At 36.2% G+C, this 22,595-nt stretch overlaps 1 protein-coding gene across 4 annotated transcripts in view; it reads right to left on the minus strand.

The window, feature by feature from the left end:
- Positions 1 to 22,595, minus strand: part of dpydb (dihydropyrimidine dehydrogenase b) — a 303,079-nt gene that overhangs the window by 60,363 nt on the left and 220,121 nt on the right. For 3 of the 4 annotated variants that reach the window (XR_015477648.1, XM_087239143.1, NM_212893.1), the window contains 2 exon segments: positions 14,780 to 14,900; positions 6,254 to 6,373 (listed from right to left, as the gene is read on the minus strand). Coding sequence is in view for 3 of the 4 variants with exons in the window: in XM_087239143.1 (XP_087095269.1) it covers positions 6,254 to 6,373; positions 14,780 to 14,900 (241 nt within the window). In the remaining variant the exon portion in view is untranslated. 4 annotated transcript variants of the gene reach the window in all.

The raw sequence follows: 22,595 nt of genomic DNA on the forward strand, positions 1-22,595 counted from the left end.
TGGCTTGTGCTCATGCTAGTGACACTTCTCTGTAAACCAATAGCATTGCTGCACATCTAGCTCCGCCTTTCAGTACCCTTTTGTTACGCTAGGTAACCTTTGGAAAGGGTACCCAAAAAGTGGTACAGCTTTTTGGTACGTTTTGACAGAGGAAACAGCCATAAAAGTGTACCAAACCCTACTGTAGAAGTGGAAATGGGCCAGTATGGCCCATAAAGAACACTTAGTAATAATTAGTCAAGCGTGCTGAACAGTTCTGGACTGGTAGAGCTTGTGTGCACATAATGTTGCCATTCTGCTTCCTTGTTGCTAGTTTCTTCATAGCTGGCTAGGTGGAAACATGCTATTTATTTATTATTCATACATGAATAAAGTAAACATTAGAAAAAAGAAGTCCCCAATGCAGAAACATCTGACTCTTGCCCATATGACTGTTTACATTACACTTGTGCAACCAAGACAACGACTGACGCATTTGTATTACATTTCAGAAAACCCCACTAATGGCACCAAAGTGGAAATTTGTAACAGTTTCTGTGCTGACTGGCCCAGATTAGCATGGAATAAACAGTTAAAGCAAAGAAAACCATTCGACTTAAGTTTACTGTAACTGTAAGAAGAATAGAGTAAATGTTGTAGTTTGCTAAACATTGTGTGCATAAAGCTCCATAGACATCAGTGTATTTTACAAGCCATAAAAGTAATGCATTGTTAGCACTTATGTATAATTTAATGTCTGAAATGTAAAATTAAAGCTATTTGCTTGAAAACCCTGATAAATTGTGATTTATGACAAGCGCCACACGCATCTTTCTCTGGCTCAGCACCAGCCATCATGGGAAAGTGGATTTTAATTTAGCAGTTGATCAAGTGAACGTTGTAATCACACTGGTGGGATCATACACATCAAAGGGTTAAATGTTTTAAATAACCCCTCTGTCTCTATAGTAACCATCAGTGACTAATGCGAAAATATTGTGGAAAATTTGATTAAAAAGTTGAGGAAAAAAAAAAAACAGGTCACAGAAAAGATTGATTTCCTCCACACTCAGAGTTTATGCCAGTTGCCACATAAATCAAAGCACCTTAAACCTGGCCACTGCTGCCGAGTTAAACATTAAATTACTGAATACATTAGAGAATCAAGCCAGCTCCACCGAGAGCTCAAGGCGGCAGACATTTATGCACCCCTGGATGCTCTGCGCCTGGTTTTATATGCTCGGGATATGGGCTTCTGAAACAAAAGTCTGAGGAGAGCTACTGTACTGGGAGCAGATAAAATATGTGGGGCCACACGGGCTCTTTAGGGCCCCTGCTGATCAATAGCTCAGTCTCGGACAGTGCCTTAGACCGTTGCAGCAAGGCTGGGTCCCACGAGAGAGCTGCACGGTAAGGCCCATAAGACTTTAAAAGTGAAAAATATGACAGTCAGTCAGTTTTGCTTGCATAAAATAGAGCCTCAATAGTATGAGTATTAATTTTTAATGCAGGCAGTGTTTCTGACCCTGTCCTTGCCTCTGCAGACACTGTGGCAGCTCAGCTGAAGGCAAAAGGAAAAGGTGAAGCTCAAACACACTCAACTGTACACAGCTCATGCTATAAAGCCCACATGAATCCACTGCTGTTTATTTTGGTAAAAATTGTTTATGTGTGAGATGCAGTGATTGTCTTCATTAGTGGTAATAAGCGAACAGATGCATATTGACATTTAAGTTCTTTCTAAACACTAATGAAGACAATTTGTAAACGTATATAGCTTATAAATGTGAGTATAGCTTATTGTTTTTAACATCTGCATGTAATTACACACATTTTTTCAGTAATATAGGTTTAGTACAGGGCTGCACGGTGGCAAAGTGGATTGCCCATTCGCCTCACAGCAAGAAGGTTGCTGGTTCAAGCCTCGGCTGGGTCAGTTGGCATTTCTGTGTGGAATTTGCATATTCTCCCCATGTTCGCGTGGGTTTCCTCCCGGTGCTCCGGTTTACCCAACAAGTCTAAAAACATGTGGTATAGGTAAAATGGGTAGGCTACATTGTCTGCAGTGTGTATGAATAAGTGTGTATGGATGTTTCCCAGTGATGGATTGCAGCTGGAAGGGAATCCGCTGCGTAAAACATATGTTGGATAAGTTGGCGGTTCATTCCGCTGTGGTGACCCCAGATTAATAAAGAGACTAAGCTGAAAAGAAAAAGAATGAATGAATGAATGAATGAATGAATGTTTAGTATACACTTACCGGCCACTTTATAAGGTACAACTGTCCAAAGAATTTCTAATCATCTAATTGCATGGCAGCTACTCAATGCATTTAGGCAAGTAGACATGGTCAAGATGATTTGCTGTAGTTCAAATCAAGCATCAGAATGGGGAAGAAAGGTGATTTAAGTGACTTTGAATGTGGCATTGTAGTTGGTCCGAAAAAGAGAAAATCTTTCACGTTGAATCTTGTGGCTGATGGGCAACAGCAGCTGAAGACCATACCAGGTGCCACTCCTGTCAGCTAAGAACAAGAAATTAAGGCTAAAATTTGCACAGACTCACCAAAATTGGACAATAGTAAATTGGAAAAACATTGCCTGGTCTGATGAGTCTCGATTTCTGCTGCAACATTTGGATGGGGTCAGAATTCGGCATTCACAACATGAAAGCATGGATCATCTTTGGGCCCATTAGTACCGAATGAGCATTGTGTCAACGCCAGAGCCTACCTGAGTATTGACCATGTCCATCCCCTTATGACCACCGTGTACCAATCTTCTGATGGCTACTTCCAGTAGAATAACGTGCCATGTCATAAAGTATTAATCATCTCATACTGATTTCTTGAACAATGACAATGAGTTCACTGTTTTCAAATGGCCTCCACAGTCACCAGAACTCAATCAATAGAGCACATTTGAGATGTGGTGGAATGGGAGATTTACATCATGGATGTGCAGCCGACAAATCTGCAGCAACTGTGTGATGCTATCATGTCAATTTGGACCAAAATCTCTGAGGAATATTTCCATTACGTTCTTGAATCTACACCATGAAGGATTAAGGCAGTTCTGAATGCAAAAGTGGGTCCACCCTTATACTTGTAAGGTATACCTAATAAAGTGGCCGGTGAGTTTATATACTTCTAGATGTCAATAATTTGATGCCATCTACGCCACCTACCTCCTATAGGAAAAACAAAGGGAAAAGAACAAACCGGTACATATGGCCTTCTTAGACCACGAAAAGGCTTTCGTCATTTGGCACTCTCTAAAATCACATGGAGTTCCTGACGTGTACGTCGAGTGGATCAGGCTCCAGCACCAGCACAGTCCAATGCATAGCCGGATTGTCACCTCCTTTTCCAATCAGCTTCAGAGTACACCAAGGATCAGCCCTGTCACCACTACTCTTCATCCTATGCATGGACACCATTACAGCCGACCTCCAGCTGGCCCACCCTTGGTCACTCCTTTTTGCTGATGATGTGTTCCTCGTCATTTAAGACCGGGCAGAGACCCAATCACCCAGCTCTGGAAAACAAAGCTTTGAGTATGGTCTAAGGCTCAACATCAAGAAGACTGAATATCTGGAAGGTGGTCCGTAAAAGAGATGGGAACATCACAATTGACAACGAAAAGCTGATGAAGACCAAAGAGCTTCGATTCCTGGACTTACCTCCGATGTCCAAGCAAAAATAAATGCAGCTTGGCTGAAATGGTGACAGGTTACTGCTGTTCTTTGTGACAATAAGATGCCAGACCCAAGGGCATAGGTTTGCTCTTGACATTGGTGGGGACGGCCCAGACGGGTGAATCCAACACCCCCCAAACCTCTCACATGACAGTAGGGAAAGGCTCTGCCAATCACAATTTTCATATGTGTTTTGTGGGAGGTACGATGAGAGGAGAACGTGATTCAACCCTTCCTGCATGTCAAGGTTAAGAAAAATGTACAAAATAATTGTCTGCCCAGTAGCCCTGTATGGCTTCAAATGTTGGCCCACCTCTACCACACATGAACAGGCCCTAAACACCATGGAGATGCAGATGCTCCACTGGAGCCTAGGAATCACAAGATAGGACCATATTATGAATGACGACATAAGGAAGCAACTGGGAGTAGCCCCAATATAGGAGAAGATGCCTGAAATGTGCCTAAGGTGGTACGGACGCATAAATAGAAGTGATGAGAACAGCCATTAGGATTGCTCCAGACAGACGCCAGCCACGCGGCAGACCGAAGAAACGATGGATGGACAGATTTAAGGAAGACTTGAAGATCGTCAATACACTGACAGAAGATGTCCTGGATGGGACCAAATGGAAAAAAAAAAATGTTGCCAAAGAGCGGACTCGGCACCAGCGAGAACAACGGCAGGATGACAGAGATGTCAGTACATCATACTCGTTTATAATCTATCACTCTACTAACAGACCATTCTGAGAGATGTAAACCAAAAACAATGGTCTCAACGTATTTCCTGTTTGACATTTTTAATTTCTATAGCTTCCGAGAACCAAAAAAGATCCACATATTGATAAATCATGTTATGATAGCTGTTTTAACATTAAGCTATGATTGAATTGCCTCTTGTTACAGTTATGAAATAGTTTAATAACAAGCAGGAAATGTTCATGAGCCAATGACATCAAAGCATTGAAATATTCTATATCAGTGTATCTTAACCACGTTTCTGGAGGACCACCAACACTGCATATTTTGGATGTCTCCTTTGTCTCTTACCCCCATTACAGGTCTTTCAGTCTCTGCTAATGAGCTGATGATCTGAATCAGGTGTGTTTGGTTAAAGAGACATGAAAAATGTGCAGAGCTGGTGGTCCCCCAGGAGCGTGGTTGACAAACACTGGTCTATATTAAATTGTCAACATCTGCATTGCAATGCATTGCAAAAACAATTAATTTCGATATCTCTAAAGCATTCCAACAGCCTCAAAAGAAATAGGGTCAACGAGGGTCAAATACACATAAAACTTTTTTTTCTTTATCTCGTTTACCATTAAAATATGTTTGAAAATAGATAAATTTACTTTGAAAGGAATTATCGAATATAGCTTAATTATTTCTTACACTGTTGGCTACAAATCCTGAGCATAAAACAAGACACACACACACAAACAAACAAACACACAAGAATAATAACATTACATGCAATATTTCTTAAAGGGGACATATAATGCAGCTTTTTACAAGATGGAAAATAGCTCTCTGATGTCCCTAGACTCCTAGAGTGTGTATGAGCAGTTTTACCTTAAAATACCACTCAAATTGTTTTTCAGAACTCTTTGAAACTGCCCCCTTTAGGCTTTGATCCAAATTGTGCAGTTTTGGTGACTGTCACTTTAAATTAAAAGGAGATTTTGAAAAGAGGACTGAGCTACACACATCTTTGTGTCAGCAGAGTGGCAGATTCTAAACAGGACCAGTGTTATCTTAAAAAAAACTTCTCACTCAGGACTGTCTATGCAAATGAGGGAGAGATTGTAACCAACGAGCAGGGTCTCAGATGATGAAGATGAAGTCTGATTTTAAAATTAGAATGAATACATTTATAGCATTAGAGGCTGGCTATTTCCACACACTGTTGCCACACAACTGTTTCAATCCCTTATAAAAGTGATGTTGGAATGATAGGTCCCCCTTATAATGTACAAAAAATAAGAGGAAGAGCTTAAGAGCTTATTGTTAACCAGAATACCTACGTTTTTTTTTTCCCTAGGATAACAAACAAGTCCTTTAAGCAAGTCCAACTTTAAGTACACCTTTGCTTAAAACAAGTTACAATTTAAAGTTATTTATGAAACCAGTAACGCACAAACAAATAGCTCAATTAGTTTTTCATAATTAACAATCAAACAGTTATTAAATAAAATTATCATGTCTTAACATGAAATTATGCTTTTTATATAAAAAAATCCATCAACCAAGATATATTTATTAGGAAAACAACCTAAAAATACTGTCTGACAGAATGATTTTTTTTGCAGCGTACTTCAAGCCGGGCTGATGTCATTTTTGACTACAAGCCTCCCACACTGAAGCTCTTTTTCTAGAGAGCAGAGAGCATGGCCAGTGCTTTCACACCTGATCCAGTCCATCTGTCTGTGCAGGCAAGAGCTGACCAGAGCAGAGCAAGCTCAGACATCTCTCTCTCACACACACACACACACACACACACACACACACACACACACACACACACACACACACACACACACACACACACACACACACACACACACACACTTACCAGAAACACCGCCATATGTAGTTCTGGCGCCTCTGCCAATCCCAGGCCAGGGTGTAGCATCGGCTTTGAGGGCCATTAGTCCAGATACAGTGTTGGTGGCTGTGACTCCATCCGCACCTCCTACAAACAAACAAACAAAACCAGAATTTCTTACAAAACCCTAAAGCAAACACACTGTGTGGACGGGATGACACTACTGGGTGACGCTGATCCTGAAATACAGCAACATAAAAATACTGCGCTGTAGATAATCCTGTCAGAAAGACATGCATAACATCACCAGAGCTTCTTTTATAAATTGTATGAATGATTTGATTTTGATGCTAAACTGTGTGAATGTGAGTCGACGGTGAGGGCGAACAAATCTAAAAGGTCAATCTTAAAATGTGTTTATATGAATACAAAGTGAAAAGCACTGGTGCACAATACCTGCTAATGTCATTTTACATAGTCTCATAGAGATCAGTGTTATTTAGAGACAAAATTATTAAATTAGTAACTAGGTTTATGATTTCAGAACTAATTTCATGTATTTCAAATGTGATTTTAACATATAAACAAAATATATGAAATTATTCAGAAGTTGCACTTTATTTGGGAAAATACAGCCAAATTATTGGAATTTTTAATTATTTTTCAAATATTTCCCAAGAGATGTTTTCACAATTTTTTCTACACACTTATAAACATAATTAATAAATATTTAATAACTAATTTCTAATAATAATTATTATAGTTTTTCATTTCTATTGTCTTTGCCATGATGCCGGTACATAATATTTTTATTAGTTATTTTGCAAGATACTAGTATTCAGCTTAAAGGACAATTTCAAGAGTTCACACTTAGCTGGTGATTGATTGTAAAGTGTGTTTGGCATGCTGTTCTGGGAGAGAGTTCTGAGCTCATAAGATCCTCGACTCTGGAGCTCTCTCCCCTTTGCAGGGCGGGAGGGGAGATTGAGCTTGGGTAGGTTTCGAGAACTCCCCTGCTTATTTATGGTTAATGATAAATTAGGGATTGCTAAGAAGACATATACTGCTGATTGGTGCTAATTTGGTTTGGTCAATTCACCTATGTTGGAAGTTTTTGGACTGTGAGAGGAAACCAGAGAACATGAGGGAAACCCACACGAGGACACAGAATGTGGCCTGTAAGGGTGTTTTCACACCTTTATCTGAATGCCTGGTCCTAACCCAAGTTCGATTGTTCTCCCTTGGCTGGTTTGTGTTTGCACATCTTTTTTCCTTCTGAACCTCGTTGCGCCATTAAGCTGCTGTTTTGTGAACAGCTGTTGCTAGGTGACAGCCATGAAAGCAAAGTGCCAAAATGGAGATGTCAGCACATCACAGGCTGCATTTGAGATCGCATACTTTCATACTATTTAGTACGCTAAAATCAGCATGCGAGTATTTCAGAAATTATAGAATTTGAAAATCAGTATGCAAGCAAAAGTCAGATGACCTACTACTTCTGGCGAGATTCTGAAGTGCGCAACGCATGCATGCTGCGCCCATAATGCCCAGCGAAAGAATTCACAGATGGGAGTGAAGCGATGCAACTGACGCAGGTAGGTAACGTGACCATGACAAAATAGCGAACATAGTCTGTTCGAATTCCATTCAAAAACATTTAAAATGTTCAGAACATCACAATGTCTGCAGAAGCTGTTTTTGGTGGAAACAAGCACACATTATCACTGTTTGCACTGGGGATCACTGTTTACACAGACATACACACGAATGAACATTATAAAAACAAAATTTTGTTGTACAGTTGGCGGTTCATTTCCGTTATTTGGTATGATTGCATTCATATCAGAAGTGAACCATATCGGGGTTTGCACAAACTGTACCCCAGACCACCTCTTTCATGCAGACTTGGGTACAGTTCACGGGTGCGCACCCGTGTTCAGAAGACAGCGTTCACACTAGCTTAACGTACTGTGCTTTGACAACAAACGAACCTGGGTGCAGACCAAAAGTGCTAATGTGAAAGCACCCTAAGAGACTTGGATCTGTGACATTCTTGCTGTGAGGCAACAGTGCTGGCTTCTCAAGGAAAAGGGAAGAGGAGTAGGGGTTTAAGGGGGGATTGTTTAAGATGAAGATAACTGAGGTAAGAAACTCTGGTTATTTTTGGTGAGCTAGGAATCCTCCGATTGGTAAATCATGCATTAGCTAATGCGGGAAGAGCGGTCAATCATAAGCACGTGACCCTCTCGAAATTAGTTTGTAATTACATATCACTTAAAGGCATAACTAGGTTAAATAGGTTGATTAGATAGGAATTGTTAGTACAGTGGACAACAGTGGTTTCTTCAGTAGCCAATAAAAACAAAACACTAATCTTAAAGTGGCTAATATTATACAGTTGAAGTTTGAATTATTAACCCCCTGAATTATTAGCCCTAAAGTTTATTTTTCCCCAATTTCTGTTTAATGGAGAGAAGATTTTTTCAGTACATTTCTAAACATAATAGTTTTCATAACTCATTTCGAATAACTGATTTATTTTATCTTTTCCATGATGACAATAAATAATATTTCACTAGATATTTTACAAGACACTTCTATACAGCTTAAAGTGACATTTAAAGGCTTAACTAGGTTAATTACGATAACTTAGCAGGTTAGGGTTATTAGGCAAGTTATTGTGTAACGATAGTTTGTTATGTAGTGTTTGTGTATTGTATCTAAAATTTGTAAAAATAATTTTGTCTTTAAAATGGTGTTTAAAAAATTAAAAAACTGCTTTTATTCTCCAGAAGAAAAAAAATATTATCAGACATACTGTAAAAATTTCCTTGGCCTTTTAAACATAACTAGGCAAATATTTTAAAAAGAAAAAAATTCTAACAATAATTCTGACTTCAACTGTATAAGATAATATATAATATAAAAATGTAAAATCTGCTTTATAGCCAATCTAAAATAAAAGATTTTCAAGAAAATAATACAATAGGAAATACAATGCAGATGTCCTTGCTCTGTTGAACATCATTTGGGAAATACCTAAAAAAATAATTACAATTTAACAAGAAGAATAATAATGCTTTCTTCAACTACATACAGTACATGTTTTTTTTTTTTTTTTGTCTGGATATGAAGAGTTCAGATGCAAAAATCTCTAAGTGGCATCTGAAATTTTCTTCTAATATTAGAATTTTACCAGGCTCTTGATTCAGAGATTCAGGTTTTATCAGGCTCTTAATGTCTTCATACAGCAATTAAAAAAAATTGATTATTTTCATTGCTTTTCATATAAAATAACTGAACATAAACATACAAGGCTGAGAAAAAATGCTTATTGTAAAAGAAAATTCGAGATGGCACTTTGTTTTTTTTCATGATTTTTGCATCTGAACTCTTTATATATAAGTACAAACAAAAATACACACAGAAGTAACTGCATTACAATGCAAGACACCTTACATATATTTGTATTCAGGAAGAGGCTTGTAATATAAAAACGAACATTATACACAGAAAATCTTATTTAAAAAGGTTATATTCAAAGGTTATCCTTCACCCTCTTGTCTTCTGTTGTGAAGGACATGAATAAGAACAGGGTTAAATGAGATTAAATGCTATGTAATAAATGGCATGAATAAGATGGGAGTACTGAGAAAGAGTACTTGATGTCTTCATTTACTCTGAATATGCTTTCTACCACAAGTCGTTCATTTTGTGGAACTAAGATAAATTGTGAAATAAAAATCTTTAAATGTCATGACTGTAATAGCCCCTTTCACACAGTGATACCGGTAAATATCCGGAAAATTTCCGGAACGACTTTACCGGTATATTCAAAAAAGCGCTGTTCACACAGGCGAGGACGTTACGGAAATTTTCCGGAAAAGAGCATTCACACATCCATTCCAAAATACCGGTAAATTCTGACATCATTCACCACAAATGAGCTTTAAACGGCTGCGCTTGTATTTGTAAACATTTGACTAAATTACAAACTCTGTGGATGATCAATATTGTAAACAACTTTCACTGGATCATATTCGCATGTCGAGATGTTCATAATATGTAAGTGTGCTGACGCTCACAGGCTGTTTCATGGGCACACGCAAAGCTTGAAGGTAAACAAACAACGGCTTATCATAAGCATCTTATCGATGACTATTTGCACAGTTGGCATTAAGAAGAACATATAAACGTGATCTGACTAACTTCTAGCAGCTAAATGTGTCTGGAAAAATATTCAAAGGCTTTTATTCTCACAAACCGCGCGGACGTAAATGCGTCTGACTGTTGTGATTGGCTAAAGCAGACGTCTCACGTCAGCACGTTCTAGACGTGCACGAGCTTATTCCGGAAATCTTCCTTCTGCATTCACACAGCGCAGCATTCCGGCAAATTGCCGGTAATGTTACAACTTCTCTTTCCGGAAAATAGCCAGAACGAATTTACCGGTATTTTCAAAAAGGACCTGTTCACACATACAACCTTTCCGGAAAATTGCCGGTAATTTTCCGGAAAGGTCTGTATGTGTGAAAGGGGCTAATGTCATGTTTGTGAAAATGTTATTTGGAAATCGCTGATTAAGATAATGATTAAATGTGCTGTAATGATGAAAAATAAATTAACATTTATTCTGCACAATTATACAGCATTTCTGCATTTGCATGAGTTGTGAAATTAGCTTGCATGTGTATTGTTAAACTGATGTTCTCAATTAGTTAGTGTTTTTCATGTGCATGTGTTTTCTTAATTTCCAGTGCAACTGAGCTCTCTCGACAAATTTTTCCCTCTTTGTTATATTGCAGCCATTTCCCCCCTCATTAATGTACACACAGCACCCCATATCAACAGAAAAACAGACTTTTTTATTTTTGCAGATTTCATAAAAAAGAAAATCTGAAACAGCAGGACCCTTTGCTTTTTTACACCTGCATTTGGGGATCCTCTGCCATTCTTCCTTGCAGATCCTCTCCAATTCTGTCAGGTTGGATGGTAAACGTTGGTGGACAGTCATATTTAGGTCTCTTCAGACATGCTCAATTGGGGTTATATCAGGGCTCTGGCGGGGGAACATTCACAGAGTTGTTGTGAAGGCACTCCATTATTTTAGCTGTGTGCTTAAGGTTATTGTCTTGTTGGAAGGTAATCCTTTGGCCCAATCCGAGGTTCTGAGTAGTCTGGAGAAGGATTTGTCTAGGATATCCCTTTACTTTGCTGCATTCATCTTTCCCTTAATTGCAAGCAGTCATCCTCATACTGTCCCTGCAGCTGAAAAACACCCCCACAACATGAAGCTGCCACAGCCATGCTTCACTGTTGGGACTGTATTGGAGAGGTGATGAGCAGTGCTTGCTTTTGTCTACACATACCACTTAGAATCAAGGCCAAAAAGATCTATCATTAGACCAGATAATCTTATTTCTCATTTTTCACTATCTTGGAGTCCTTCAGGCGTTTTTGAGCAAACTCAATGTAGGCTTTCATGTGTCAGGCCACTCTTCCATAAAGCCACAACTGGTGGAGGGCTGCAGCGATGGTTGACTTTCTACAACTTTCTCCCATCTCCCGACTTCATCTCTTGAGCTCAGCCACAGTGATGTTTTGGGTTCTTCTTTACCTATCTCACCTAGGCTCTTCTCCCATGATAGCCTAGTTTGGCCAGCTTTAGAAATGGTTCTGGTCATCCCAAACATCTAGCATTTAAAGATTATGGAGACCACTGTGCTTTTAAGAACCTTAAGTGCAGCAGAATTTTTTTTTTTTTTGCAACCATGGCCAAATCTGTCACAATTCTGTCTCTGAGCTCTTCAGGCATTATCTTTGACCACATGATTCTTATTTGCACTGATATGCATTGTGAGCTGTACATCTGCCTTTTCACTGCGCACAACATTTGGACACAACTGTCGGAATACACCCCCTTGTGGCAGTCGCACAGAATTTTCAGTTCTGTAGTGCACCATGGGAGAGAAGCTGTTCTCGCAGTGTCCAAAATAAAGGAGGGCAAAAGCAAGAGCCAGTATTCTGTTCACCATGATTAAATGAATGAATGAAAACTGAAAACTCATAGACCACTAAAAAATATTGGAGACTTAAAAAACTATAATTTTATTAATTTATTACATACATTTATGAATATAAAGGTTTCTTTTATATAGACTTTTTCTAATATATATATATATATATATATATATATATATATATATATATATATATATATATATATATATATATATACATATATATTTCTCATCTCGCGCACACAGACCTGCTTGTACAACTCTGAAATACATCACATCCAGTCGGCCAGTAGCATACAGTTTAGTCGCAGGAGTTGAAATATTTCAACGGATCCGCAGCTCAATTCGGATCCGAATTTTCCGCATACGGAGATGATCGAGACTCCAAGCAGCTCCCGGACTATTCTCCATTGAAAAAGAATGTCTTCCAGTCTGTCGCTTGTCATTTGTCGTGTGCAGTGGAAAGGAGGTTTAAGGTCTTATATAGACAGGTGTGTGGCTTTCCTATGCAAGACCAATCTGTATAATCCAACACAGCTGGACTCAAATGAAGGTGTAGAATCATCTCAAGGATGATCAGAAGAAATGGGCAGCACATCAGCTAAATATATGAGTGGGTCTAAGTACTTGTGATGTTTCAGTTTTTCTTTTTAATAAATCTGCAAAAATGTCAACAATTTTGTGTTTTTATGTTATATATTTTCTTTTGGAGAATCTAAGAAAAAAGCATCATGATAATGGAAAGCAGCTAAACGTATTTCTATTATTCTTCAAGTTGTGCAAACTGAAAATTTTCAATAGAAAATATGGATATTAGAAACACATCAATTTTTGTACAACAGATTTTACAGTTGAATGAGATGTTTTTTAGTCAATTTCAACAGGGGTATTTTACAGAACTGGTCAGCACATGTACTTAAATGTATAATCATTTTTATATTGTTTTTAAACAATTATTGTTGTGCTTATTTATTTAAAGAAATGGCTCCTTCTGCCATGGTGGAACAATTACTGAGGCATTGCACAACTGAAAAAAGGTCTGTTCTTCAAAACCATGTAACCTCACAGAAACACCTCACATGTTGCTTCTCCCAAGAGGTTGTTCTTGCCATTAAATATTGGATAGCACACATGAAACACATGGCTGCAGTGCATGTAAACCTACCAACACCCATCGTAGTGAGAGGAAAAAACCTGACACTATAACCACATAACGTTGGTAAATAGAAACACTGTCATTTTGCCACTGGTGTAAGGTAAATACATATATTTTATTTCTTGACTGTATTCAAGTACATATCTTATCACTTCATTAACACTTCATTAATTCATTAAATTAAAAATATATAACACTTATCACTACACTACAGTTGCTGAATGAAGCTGAAATTGTTACCTGTTTAGAGAGATTCTGTAGTGCTGTTTAATTTGTGAACAAGCTGTCTTTTATCAGTTAAACTTTTGAACAGGTTCACAATTGCACTCAATAATACATTTTTGAATAGAACGACATCTGTAAACTAATTAACAATTCACTGGTTTAAATGAACTATTCAGTGTGAGTCTCTAGCAAATTAGTCACTAATTCAAATGATCTGTTTAAAGTGAGTCTTCAGTAATTGATTCACAGATTCAAATGATTCATGCAGGGTGAGTCTCCAGTGAAAGATCAGGTGCGTTCGACTTCATACAGCACTGTCCAGATCGATCGAAATCTAAAGTGGTGCATGCCGGTTAGAAATGTTGTCCAGATTGATGATGTACCGACGCCACGTGACTGTCACATGTGGCATTAAAGTACCACGACAGGATATATTTCCTGTTTAGCTGTTTATACACAAGTGTTAAAAGTGGCATTGATGAACCTGCTCTTTCTGGGTAACTTCTACTTAAAGTGTAGCTCACTTATTTTAGAAATATCCTTGTTTAATCTCTTTGGATTAAAGTGCTTTTTTGAAAATGCTTTCATGATGCAAAATAATCTTATTCATTGTTTAAGACCTAATCAAAACACCTTGTTTTGGGTTTAACATTGATATATTTTAGAAAGTTTTATATCCATAATTGTAAATAAATGCACCCCTTTTAGCATATTCAAACAAGAAGTATTAGCCTAAAGAGTATTGTTTTAAGGTAAATGTTTGCAAATAATTAATATAGGCTGAATTTAAACAAACTTTGTTTAAAAACATAAATTTAACACTACTAAATTTAATGTAAATTGTGTTCATGTAAAATTGTAGTAAAATTGAAACAGTGCAGTAAACTTTATGTAAAATTTAGTGCTTCAGTGTACAGAAAATCACCATAACTTGTGAGTCAATAGCTTCACTTGAATTAAACCCTGATTTCATAAGATTGCAGGGTGTTGTAGAAAGACAAAGGTTAGGAGAAGGCTACAAACCCATTTCGAAGGCTGGACACTTTTTTTGTTATGTGATTTCAGTCTTAATGACAAATAAAGTTGTAAATAGTATAAATATAGTATAAATATACTGTATCATTATTAGTGAGTAAGTGAGGATGTTCATACCTTCATAAGCAGCTGTGGCGATGTCAACGATGTTGGTAACATTGGGTGTGAGTTTGGCGAAGAAGGGGATGCTAGTGGCCTTTCTAACCCAGCGACAGATGTTCCTCACCAGCTCAGGGTCCTAGAGAGAGAAAAATCAACACTCATTACAGACTTCTCCAGAGCACGGAAACAAACTGCTATTTAAATGAGTCCCATTGTGTAAATCTCAGGTGTCCCCAGAATCCGTCTGTGATGCATCAGCTTGAAATACCTCACGGATCATTCATTACATAGCACGTAAAAGGCCCTTTTTTTGGTGGAAGCAAAAACATGCTGTTCTTGTGTCTCTGAATACAAATGAGCTGCAGTTCTCCGCCTCTTTTCAGAAAAGGGCAGGGCTTTTAAATGCATACCTTGGTTACAGCCCTTTCACATTGAGAACAATGCAATTAAGCACAGCAAAATGTGCTTTAACACCAAAAACAAAAAGAGTCATCACCTTTGGTGCATTAGTGCTACAATTCACAATTTATGCAACACATTATAATTTATGAGTACTGCTTTTTCTCAAAACCCTTTTTAAACATCATCAAGTGCTTGTGATATTGCAAACTAAAGTGGATTTTGATTTTATAATTGACAAATATAGCTTGTAATTTTTTTTTTTTAAATGAGCTGATTGCTACAAAAATATAATTCCATGAAACATCAACAACAAAAAAAGCACACTAAACATCAGTGTTGAGGGTTACGCGTTATAAGTAACACATGTTATGTTTTAATATTACTTTTCTAAAGTAACGAGTAAAGTAAAGCATTACTTTTAAAAATAAGTAATATTATTTGAGTTACTTTAGAAAAAATGTAATGTAAAGCTTTTTTTTCTCAGCAGATGAGTCAGTATACTGTTCTACTAACTGAATCTATTATCTGACTGTTCTACTTACTTACTTGTTCTACTTAAAAAGTAACCAAGTAAGGCAATTAGTTACTTTTTGGGGGAAGTAACTCACTATTGTAACGCACTACTTTAAATTGTAACTGTGCCCAACACTGCTGAACAAACATTTTTGCAATAATATTTCAATTTGGCTTCTGCGTCATCGTACAAATGTTGTTACTTGTGTATGGTAACACTGTGTGTGTGTGTGTGTGTGTGTGTGTGTGTGTGTGTGTATTGAAGTCAGTTGAAGTCAGAATTATTAGCCACCCTGAATTATTACCAGCCCTGTTTATTATTTTCCCTAATTTCTGTTTAATGGAGAGAAGAATCTTTCAACATATTTCTAAACATGATAATTTTAATAACTCATCTCTAATAACTAGATATTTTACACTTCTATACAGCTTAAAGTGACATTTAAAGGCTCAACTAGGTTAATTAGGTTAACTGAACAGGTTAGGGTAATTAGGAAAATCATTGTATGATGATGGTTTGTTCAGTAGACTATCAAAAAAATTATATAGCTTAAAGCGGCTAATAATTTTGACCTTAAAATGGTTCTTAAAGAAATTAAAAACTGCTTTCATTGTAGCTGAAATAAAGCAATAAAGACTTTCTTTTTAAGAAAAAATATTAGACATACATTGAAAGTTGTCTTGTCCTGTTAAACATCATTTGGGAAATATTTAAAAAAGAAGAAAAAATTAATGGGGAGTATAAATACTGTAAACTCTTAACAATTTTGTAAGTTACACCCTATTTAATTGAAATATGAACTGAACTTTACTGTAGAACTAGTATGCAGTACGCTGCTGTATTTTAAAGTTGCATTGTGAAAATTACTATATATTTACATTAAAGACATACAATACTGTAAATACATAAACAGCAAGATAAATGGAGCTGTAAATGTAAACTGTATTTTTGCTGCAACTGATGTACTGCAAACTGGTGAACTGCTGTCAGTAAGCTACTGTAGATTCTTCAAGAAATCATTAACAGTGTTTATATTTGGCTCTTTTAGTAAATGTTATGATTCTACAAATATTTATACAATAGAGAGGTTACAATCTATTTGTCTATCAAACACTTTTTAAACATTTTAGAACACCTGAAAATGCAAGTTTAAACTATTTACACTGTCATAAATCTCGAATACTTTGAAACAGATTTAATTTTTTAAAGTGTTTTGTTTCTATTTTTTTTTACTGAGGTAAAAAAGTACAAATAAATAAATAAAATGTAGGCTTATTGTTAAGAACAAAACACATAAATTATATGAAATAGATCCTTACCAAAAAGCCATAATCTAAAGCTGTATAAAATACTATTAGTTTAAAAATTGGCAAGAAAATACAATATATAAAACAATAAACACATCAAACTTAAATTTGAGGTTGATATCCTGAAGTGTTTTCACTTATGTTTTGTTTGGGTGCAGGATTAAATGTTTCAACTAGATTATACATTTGTGTTAAATTTACTTCCCAGTACCATTTAATCGTTTTAAATCGGTATCGAAAACAATACCAAAATTCGTGCCAATCTGATAAAGTGAAATATATTTTATATAATATAATATAATATATATATAAACTCAAATAGTTAAAATAGTTTCAAATGGTTTAAATAGTTTCAGAAGCTCAGAGTTCAAGCTTCGCAAAAAAAAAAAAACAGAGTCAAAAACTCAGACTTTCTCATTCCCGGTATTTCTTGTTCATACACATTCATCTGCTGGTCCACTTCAAAACAGCAAGGCTGCCCTAAATATTCACCGAACACTGGCCACAGAGCACAGAGGCAATGTTCAAAATGTGTTTTCTCTCAATCTCTCTCTTTTTTTTTCTCACTCACACACAGACTGTCTTTCTACCGCCCACCCACACACACACGCACACACACGAGCACACACCAAGGACTCCAAATGGTTTAGCGATCCCCTCATGAACTCTCTCAGATGTGGCCAGGGAGGAAAACGCTGTTGTGTCTGAACATGTCGTCTGAAACACATCGCTGCCTTCATGTTGCTTTTTCACTTCTGCGCCTTGCCTTTTCCCACTCCCTTCCCCCAGCCTTCTTTCAATCGTCTCGCTTCTCTTTCTCATTCAGTAAGCAACAACAGAAATCTATATTGTGTGTGTGCACCTTTCTGATAGCAGCGCAGTCATTTATGAATGCCGTCTCTAATGTATGAATTATAACACACCTCAAAGCTCCGATCCTCCTTAGAGGGAAAACTAGGGTTAGTTTCTGTTCACACATTTCTCAAGTGTTATATCTCAGGTTCTGATGTTCATTCACACAAATGCACATCTACAGCAATCTCAAATTAGACTATGTTACATCATCATTTACTTTTTTATTTATACATTAACAATCTAATGTTCGGTCACAATAAAATGTATTATTATTACTATTACTACTACTACTACTACTACTACTACTACTACTATTACTACTACACAGCTAAATCCTCTGCGTAAAATTGACTTAGTTTAGAGAGATATTTGGTCCCATTTTAAATAAGGGCAAACAGGTTTGCAAAAAGTAAAGCTGCTGTTTGTGGTGTTGCTTATTGTTCAATTTGATCCTCTGCTGAGATTTTGAGAGATTCAATGTATAATATTTTAGCTGATTTCATCTAAGGCTGTGAGTGAAGTCTTTCTCTTCCGTGTTTCTGTTTATTAACAGCAAGTGTAAATCATCAGTTTCAATCACCACCGAATTAATAATTTCATTGTCTCATTAACTTGAGTAACTTTAACCCAATTAAGAGAGGGACCAAATACTATCTAAACTAAGTACTACTAGTTTAACTACTACTACTACTAAAATTATTATTATTATTATTATTATTAGTAGTAGTAGTAGAAGTAGTTGTTGTAGTAGTAGTAGTTGTTGTTGTAAAAGTAGTAGTAGTAGTGGTAGTAGTAACCCAGAAGTAATCTTCTTTTGCACGGGTATATTTTGGGCAATATGCAAAAAAAAACATTTTATGGGTCAAAATTTTAAATTTTTCTTTTAAGTCAAAAAATAATTAGTATATATATATTTTATTTTTATATTATATTTTCCATTTTGTATATTCCTATTGTAAATATATCAAAGCTTAATTTTTGCTTAGTAATAAGTACTTAATTTGGACAACTTTAAAGACAATCGCCTCATTATTTAGATTTTTTTGAACCCTCCGATTCCAAAAATTAAAATGAGTTGAAACAACACAATTTTTAATGTTTATCTGGGGACAACTTAATTGTTTTATGTTCAATCCAATTAAACTTGTAAAAACTAACACGGTAACTTAATTTCTTTTTGTTTCCCCAACAAAGATTGATTGTGTGGAACCCAGCATTTAAAAAAGGTACTTATGGCTGATTTTGTGGTGCAGGATCACTTTTATGTTTTTTTAGATTTCAAACTTTTTGTGGTTAAGTGAATTGATCAGATTATCGAATCTTTGATGAATGACTCTTTATGATTTTTTTTTTATGTTTATGTAAAAGCTAAAATCTAGTTTATGGAAAACTAAAGAGCCCAAACATTTGAATGATTTCTTCAGATTCACTATAAAAATAAATGGTAACTTTGGCAGTCAGGATCTATTTGTAAATGTCCTACTGTAAATATATCAAAACTCTAATTTTGTTTGATAATATGTATTAAGTACTCCATTCAGACAACTTTTAAGGCAATCCTCTCAATACTTAGAATTTTAACCTACAGATTCCAGATTTGCAAATAGGTCTCTCTCTGCTGTCCTCAAAATGGCATCAAAAAAAGCACACTGAACATACATCTTTGCAATACTTTCGCTATTTGGCTTCATTTTAAATTCACTATAGAAATAAAAGGGGAACATTGGCAATTAGTATCTTTTTTATTTTTACTTTATCCGCCTTAGATAAAGTATGTAGTATTGAAACTAGATATTTTCACTGTTTATGCATGTTTTTTTTTTTTAAGTTTGAATTGTTTATTTTAAAGTCCCCAATATACATTAGCCATGTTTACTTCTAAAGATGCAAATTAAATTTACGAGCAAAACTGGAATATCACATAAAACATTTGTAAATAAACACTAATTTGTTTCTTTCCAATAAGTTAAACAGAAAAAAAACCCACTTCCTGATAAACTGGCACCAATAATCAAGAAGAAAAAAATTAATTTGCCACTGTAGGAGAAGCCAACACTGGCCTTTTTTTATATAATGAATTACTTGCACCTTGGAAGAGGAAGATGAAACTTATTTTGGAGTGAGACCACTCTTTGGGAGAGCAGTCACTGCAAGACAGTTCTTGGACACAATAATACTGAACCACTTTTATGATGAACTTGGCTAAGAGACTTTAGAATGACCAAAACAATATTTCAGAGGTTTTAGAATGTGTTTTTTTTCTGCTGATTTGTCCATTAATGTCATTCCACCGCACGCATTTTTGTTATCATATGATCTGTTAAAACAAAACCACATAAAATTTTGGCTGCGCATACTGGAATTTCTAAAAGGATAAAATGTTTATTGCCTTTTCAAAATTTAAGTGCATCTTGACATTTCCATTAAGCTTCTTTATGCAATATTCCAAAATGCATAAATAAAATAGGTGGCTGGAAAAATAGCTAGTTGTTCTATATTTAAGACATTGATATAAATAGAGAATTCACAAGTATATGTAACTACGCATAAGAAAAACTATAGCATTTTGAGCAGAGAGTTCATTCTGACTAACACAAATTTCTCTGATCAGCCATTGTGTTTGAGAAATCAACAGATGTGTCTGTGATTGGCTGCATCGCTCAACATGTTGTAAATAGAAACCTTTGATGCTCTCCAGAGAGCAAACATAAATATGCACTGGAGGGTTTCCCAGATCTGTTTCGCCAATATGCTATTATTACAGTTTCAGCTGAGGGTGTTTTTGCTTTCGTTTGACTCTGTTTTGCACCTCTGTAGACCCGCGACTGCATGGATCTCTACAATGTCAGACACAGTGCAGTCATTGATATTATTGAGATCACTGCTGTCAAAAAAGAAAGAAAAAACAACACAACAACATCCTAAGATAAAAAAAAAAACACCATAACATTTATAGAAAGTCAGTGGAGATAATCATGGTTGCTATGGTGGAACCCAACATGTAAGTTGGAACTCTCTAATATTATAGTGAAACACTTATCAGCGGCTTTTAAAGTCCTTTAAAGACTAAATTACACACTGTTTTTCAGCATATTAAAACACTAGAAAATTAAAGTACCAGGAAGAACCAAAAAAGAGGTTTTGACAGTGACTTATACAGTACAGTATGTTTTGGTTCCTCAAAAATGATTCTAGTGGAAGTTCTTTAAAGATCTATTTTTATAGTGTGAAGCATTTTTTTATAATGTCTAGAACTTTTTCCGCTTGCTTTGTGGAATGAAAAGGTTCCATGGATGTTTAAGGTTTCTCATGTCAAGGTCTTACTACCACCACTCCCAATCTCAGATTGATGCTCAAGAAGGTTGCCTATTTGACAACACCAAAAGGAACAAGTGCAACTGACAATGGAAAGCATCAAGACTAATTTTGTTTCAAATATGTATTTTTTAAATACTTCTGGTCATAAAGTTTTTATGTTTAATTGTAGGTTTTTAGATTGAGCAGAATCTGTGATTCTTGCTGGCTTCTATGGCTGCAACCAGAATGCAATCCACACAGATTAATACAAGATAGATATTTCAATACGAACATATTTTAAAGCATGACTGGCTGCATCATTTTAAGATTAATAAATAGACGAGCACATTAATATCTGCTGATTTTTATTTGCTTAACTGGGGTAAAAAAAATTACATGCAGCACATTTTTAAAGACTATTTTCATTACAGGGGGTCTTTAAATGTTTTTCTCTCTGATGTTATGATGGTGACAAACTTTTGAAAACAAAAAATTATTTCATTTCTGGGACAAATGCAGAGTTATGAGCCCAGGTTCACTGATAAATACATGCCTCAGTCAAAATTTTTCCCAAATACAATGCTCCGGCTAATGTTTCAGATGGCAAATCCACTAGAGCAGTGGTTCTCAAACTGTGGTACGCGTACCACTAGTGGTACGCGGAGGAACCGCTGAACAATGAAAGAAACAATTAACACTTTTAATCCTTTAATGCGTAATATAACATCGATGTGATCAGCATTGGCTGTTTTGTGAAGCGTACGATCACAACGCTGTGCTTAGAGTGTTTATTTTAGTGCATTGTGTCATAAGCTGTTATAAATCATTTCCCGAAGTTTAAGAATTGATTCTGAAGCGTGATTTGATTGACATGAAAAATGGCCAATCACAGTCGACCTTGTCTAGTTGCGTGAAACGTAAGGGCGGGACAAATGCTTTCTGTGTTGCAGAGACAGAAAAAACAACTTAAAAACAAATGTTTTGTTGGATTAATGCTTCTCGGGTGTTTTCACCATAGAGATGTCTAGCAGAGTAATTAAACCGCGGACATATTTCCTGCCTTTTTGATGATCTACAAACACGTTTCGCTCTCCGACAGCCAGTCTCTCGCCTCTGACCTGTCACTCCTCTAAATACATTCTGAATGGCGGCGCGGGAATGGAGGTATTGCGCAATTACTCATTTCTGCAAATGTGGCGAGTGCTTTATTTTAACACGAGAGCGCATTCATGTACGCAAATCGCTAAAACAGATATGCGAGCTCTTAAATAGGCTTTTTTTTTTCAAATGAACTGCAAGTCCTCTCAGGATCGCCTGTGTGCTCAGATTGAATACAATCGCGATCTTTCCACTATTAAAGTAGACATTATTTATCTTTGTTCCTTGACTAAATTTAGTCAGAAGTATTCAAAGTTATTAAGTATTTAGAAATAGATTGATACATGATCGATGACAA

Source organism: Danio rerio, chromosome 2, assembly GCF_052040795.2.
Source record: "Danio rerio strain M-AB ecotype USA chromosome 2, GRCz13ab, whole genome shotgun sequence".
NCBI classification, from domain to species: domain Eukaryota; kingdom Metazoa; phylum Chordata; class Actinopteri; order Cypriniformes; family Danionidae; genus Danio; species Danio rerio.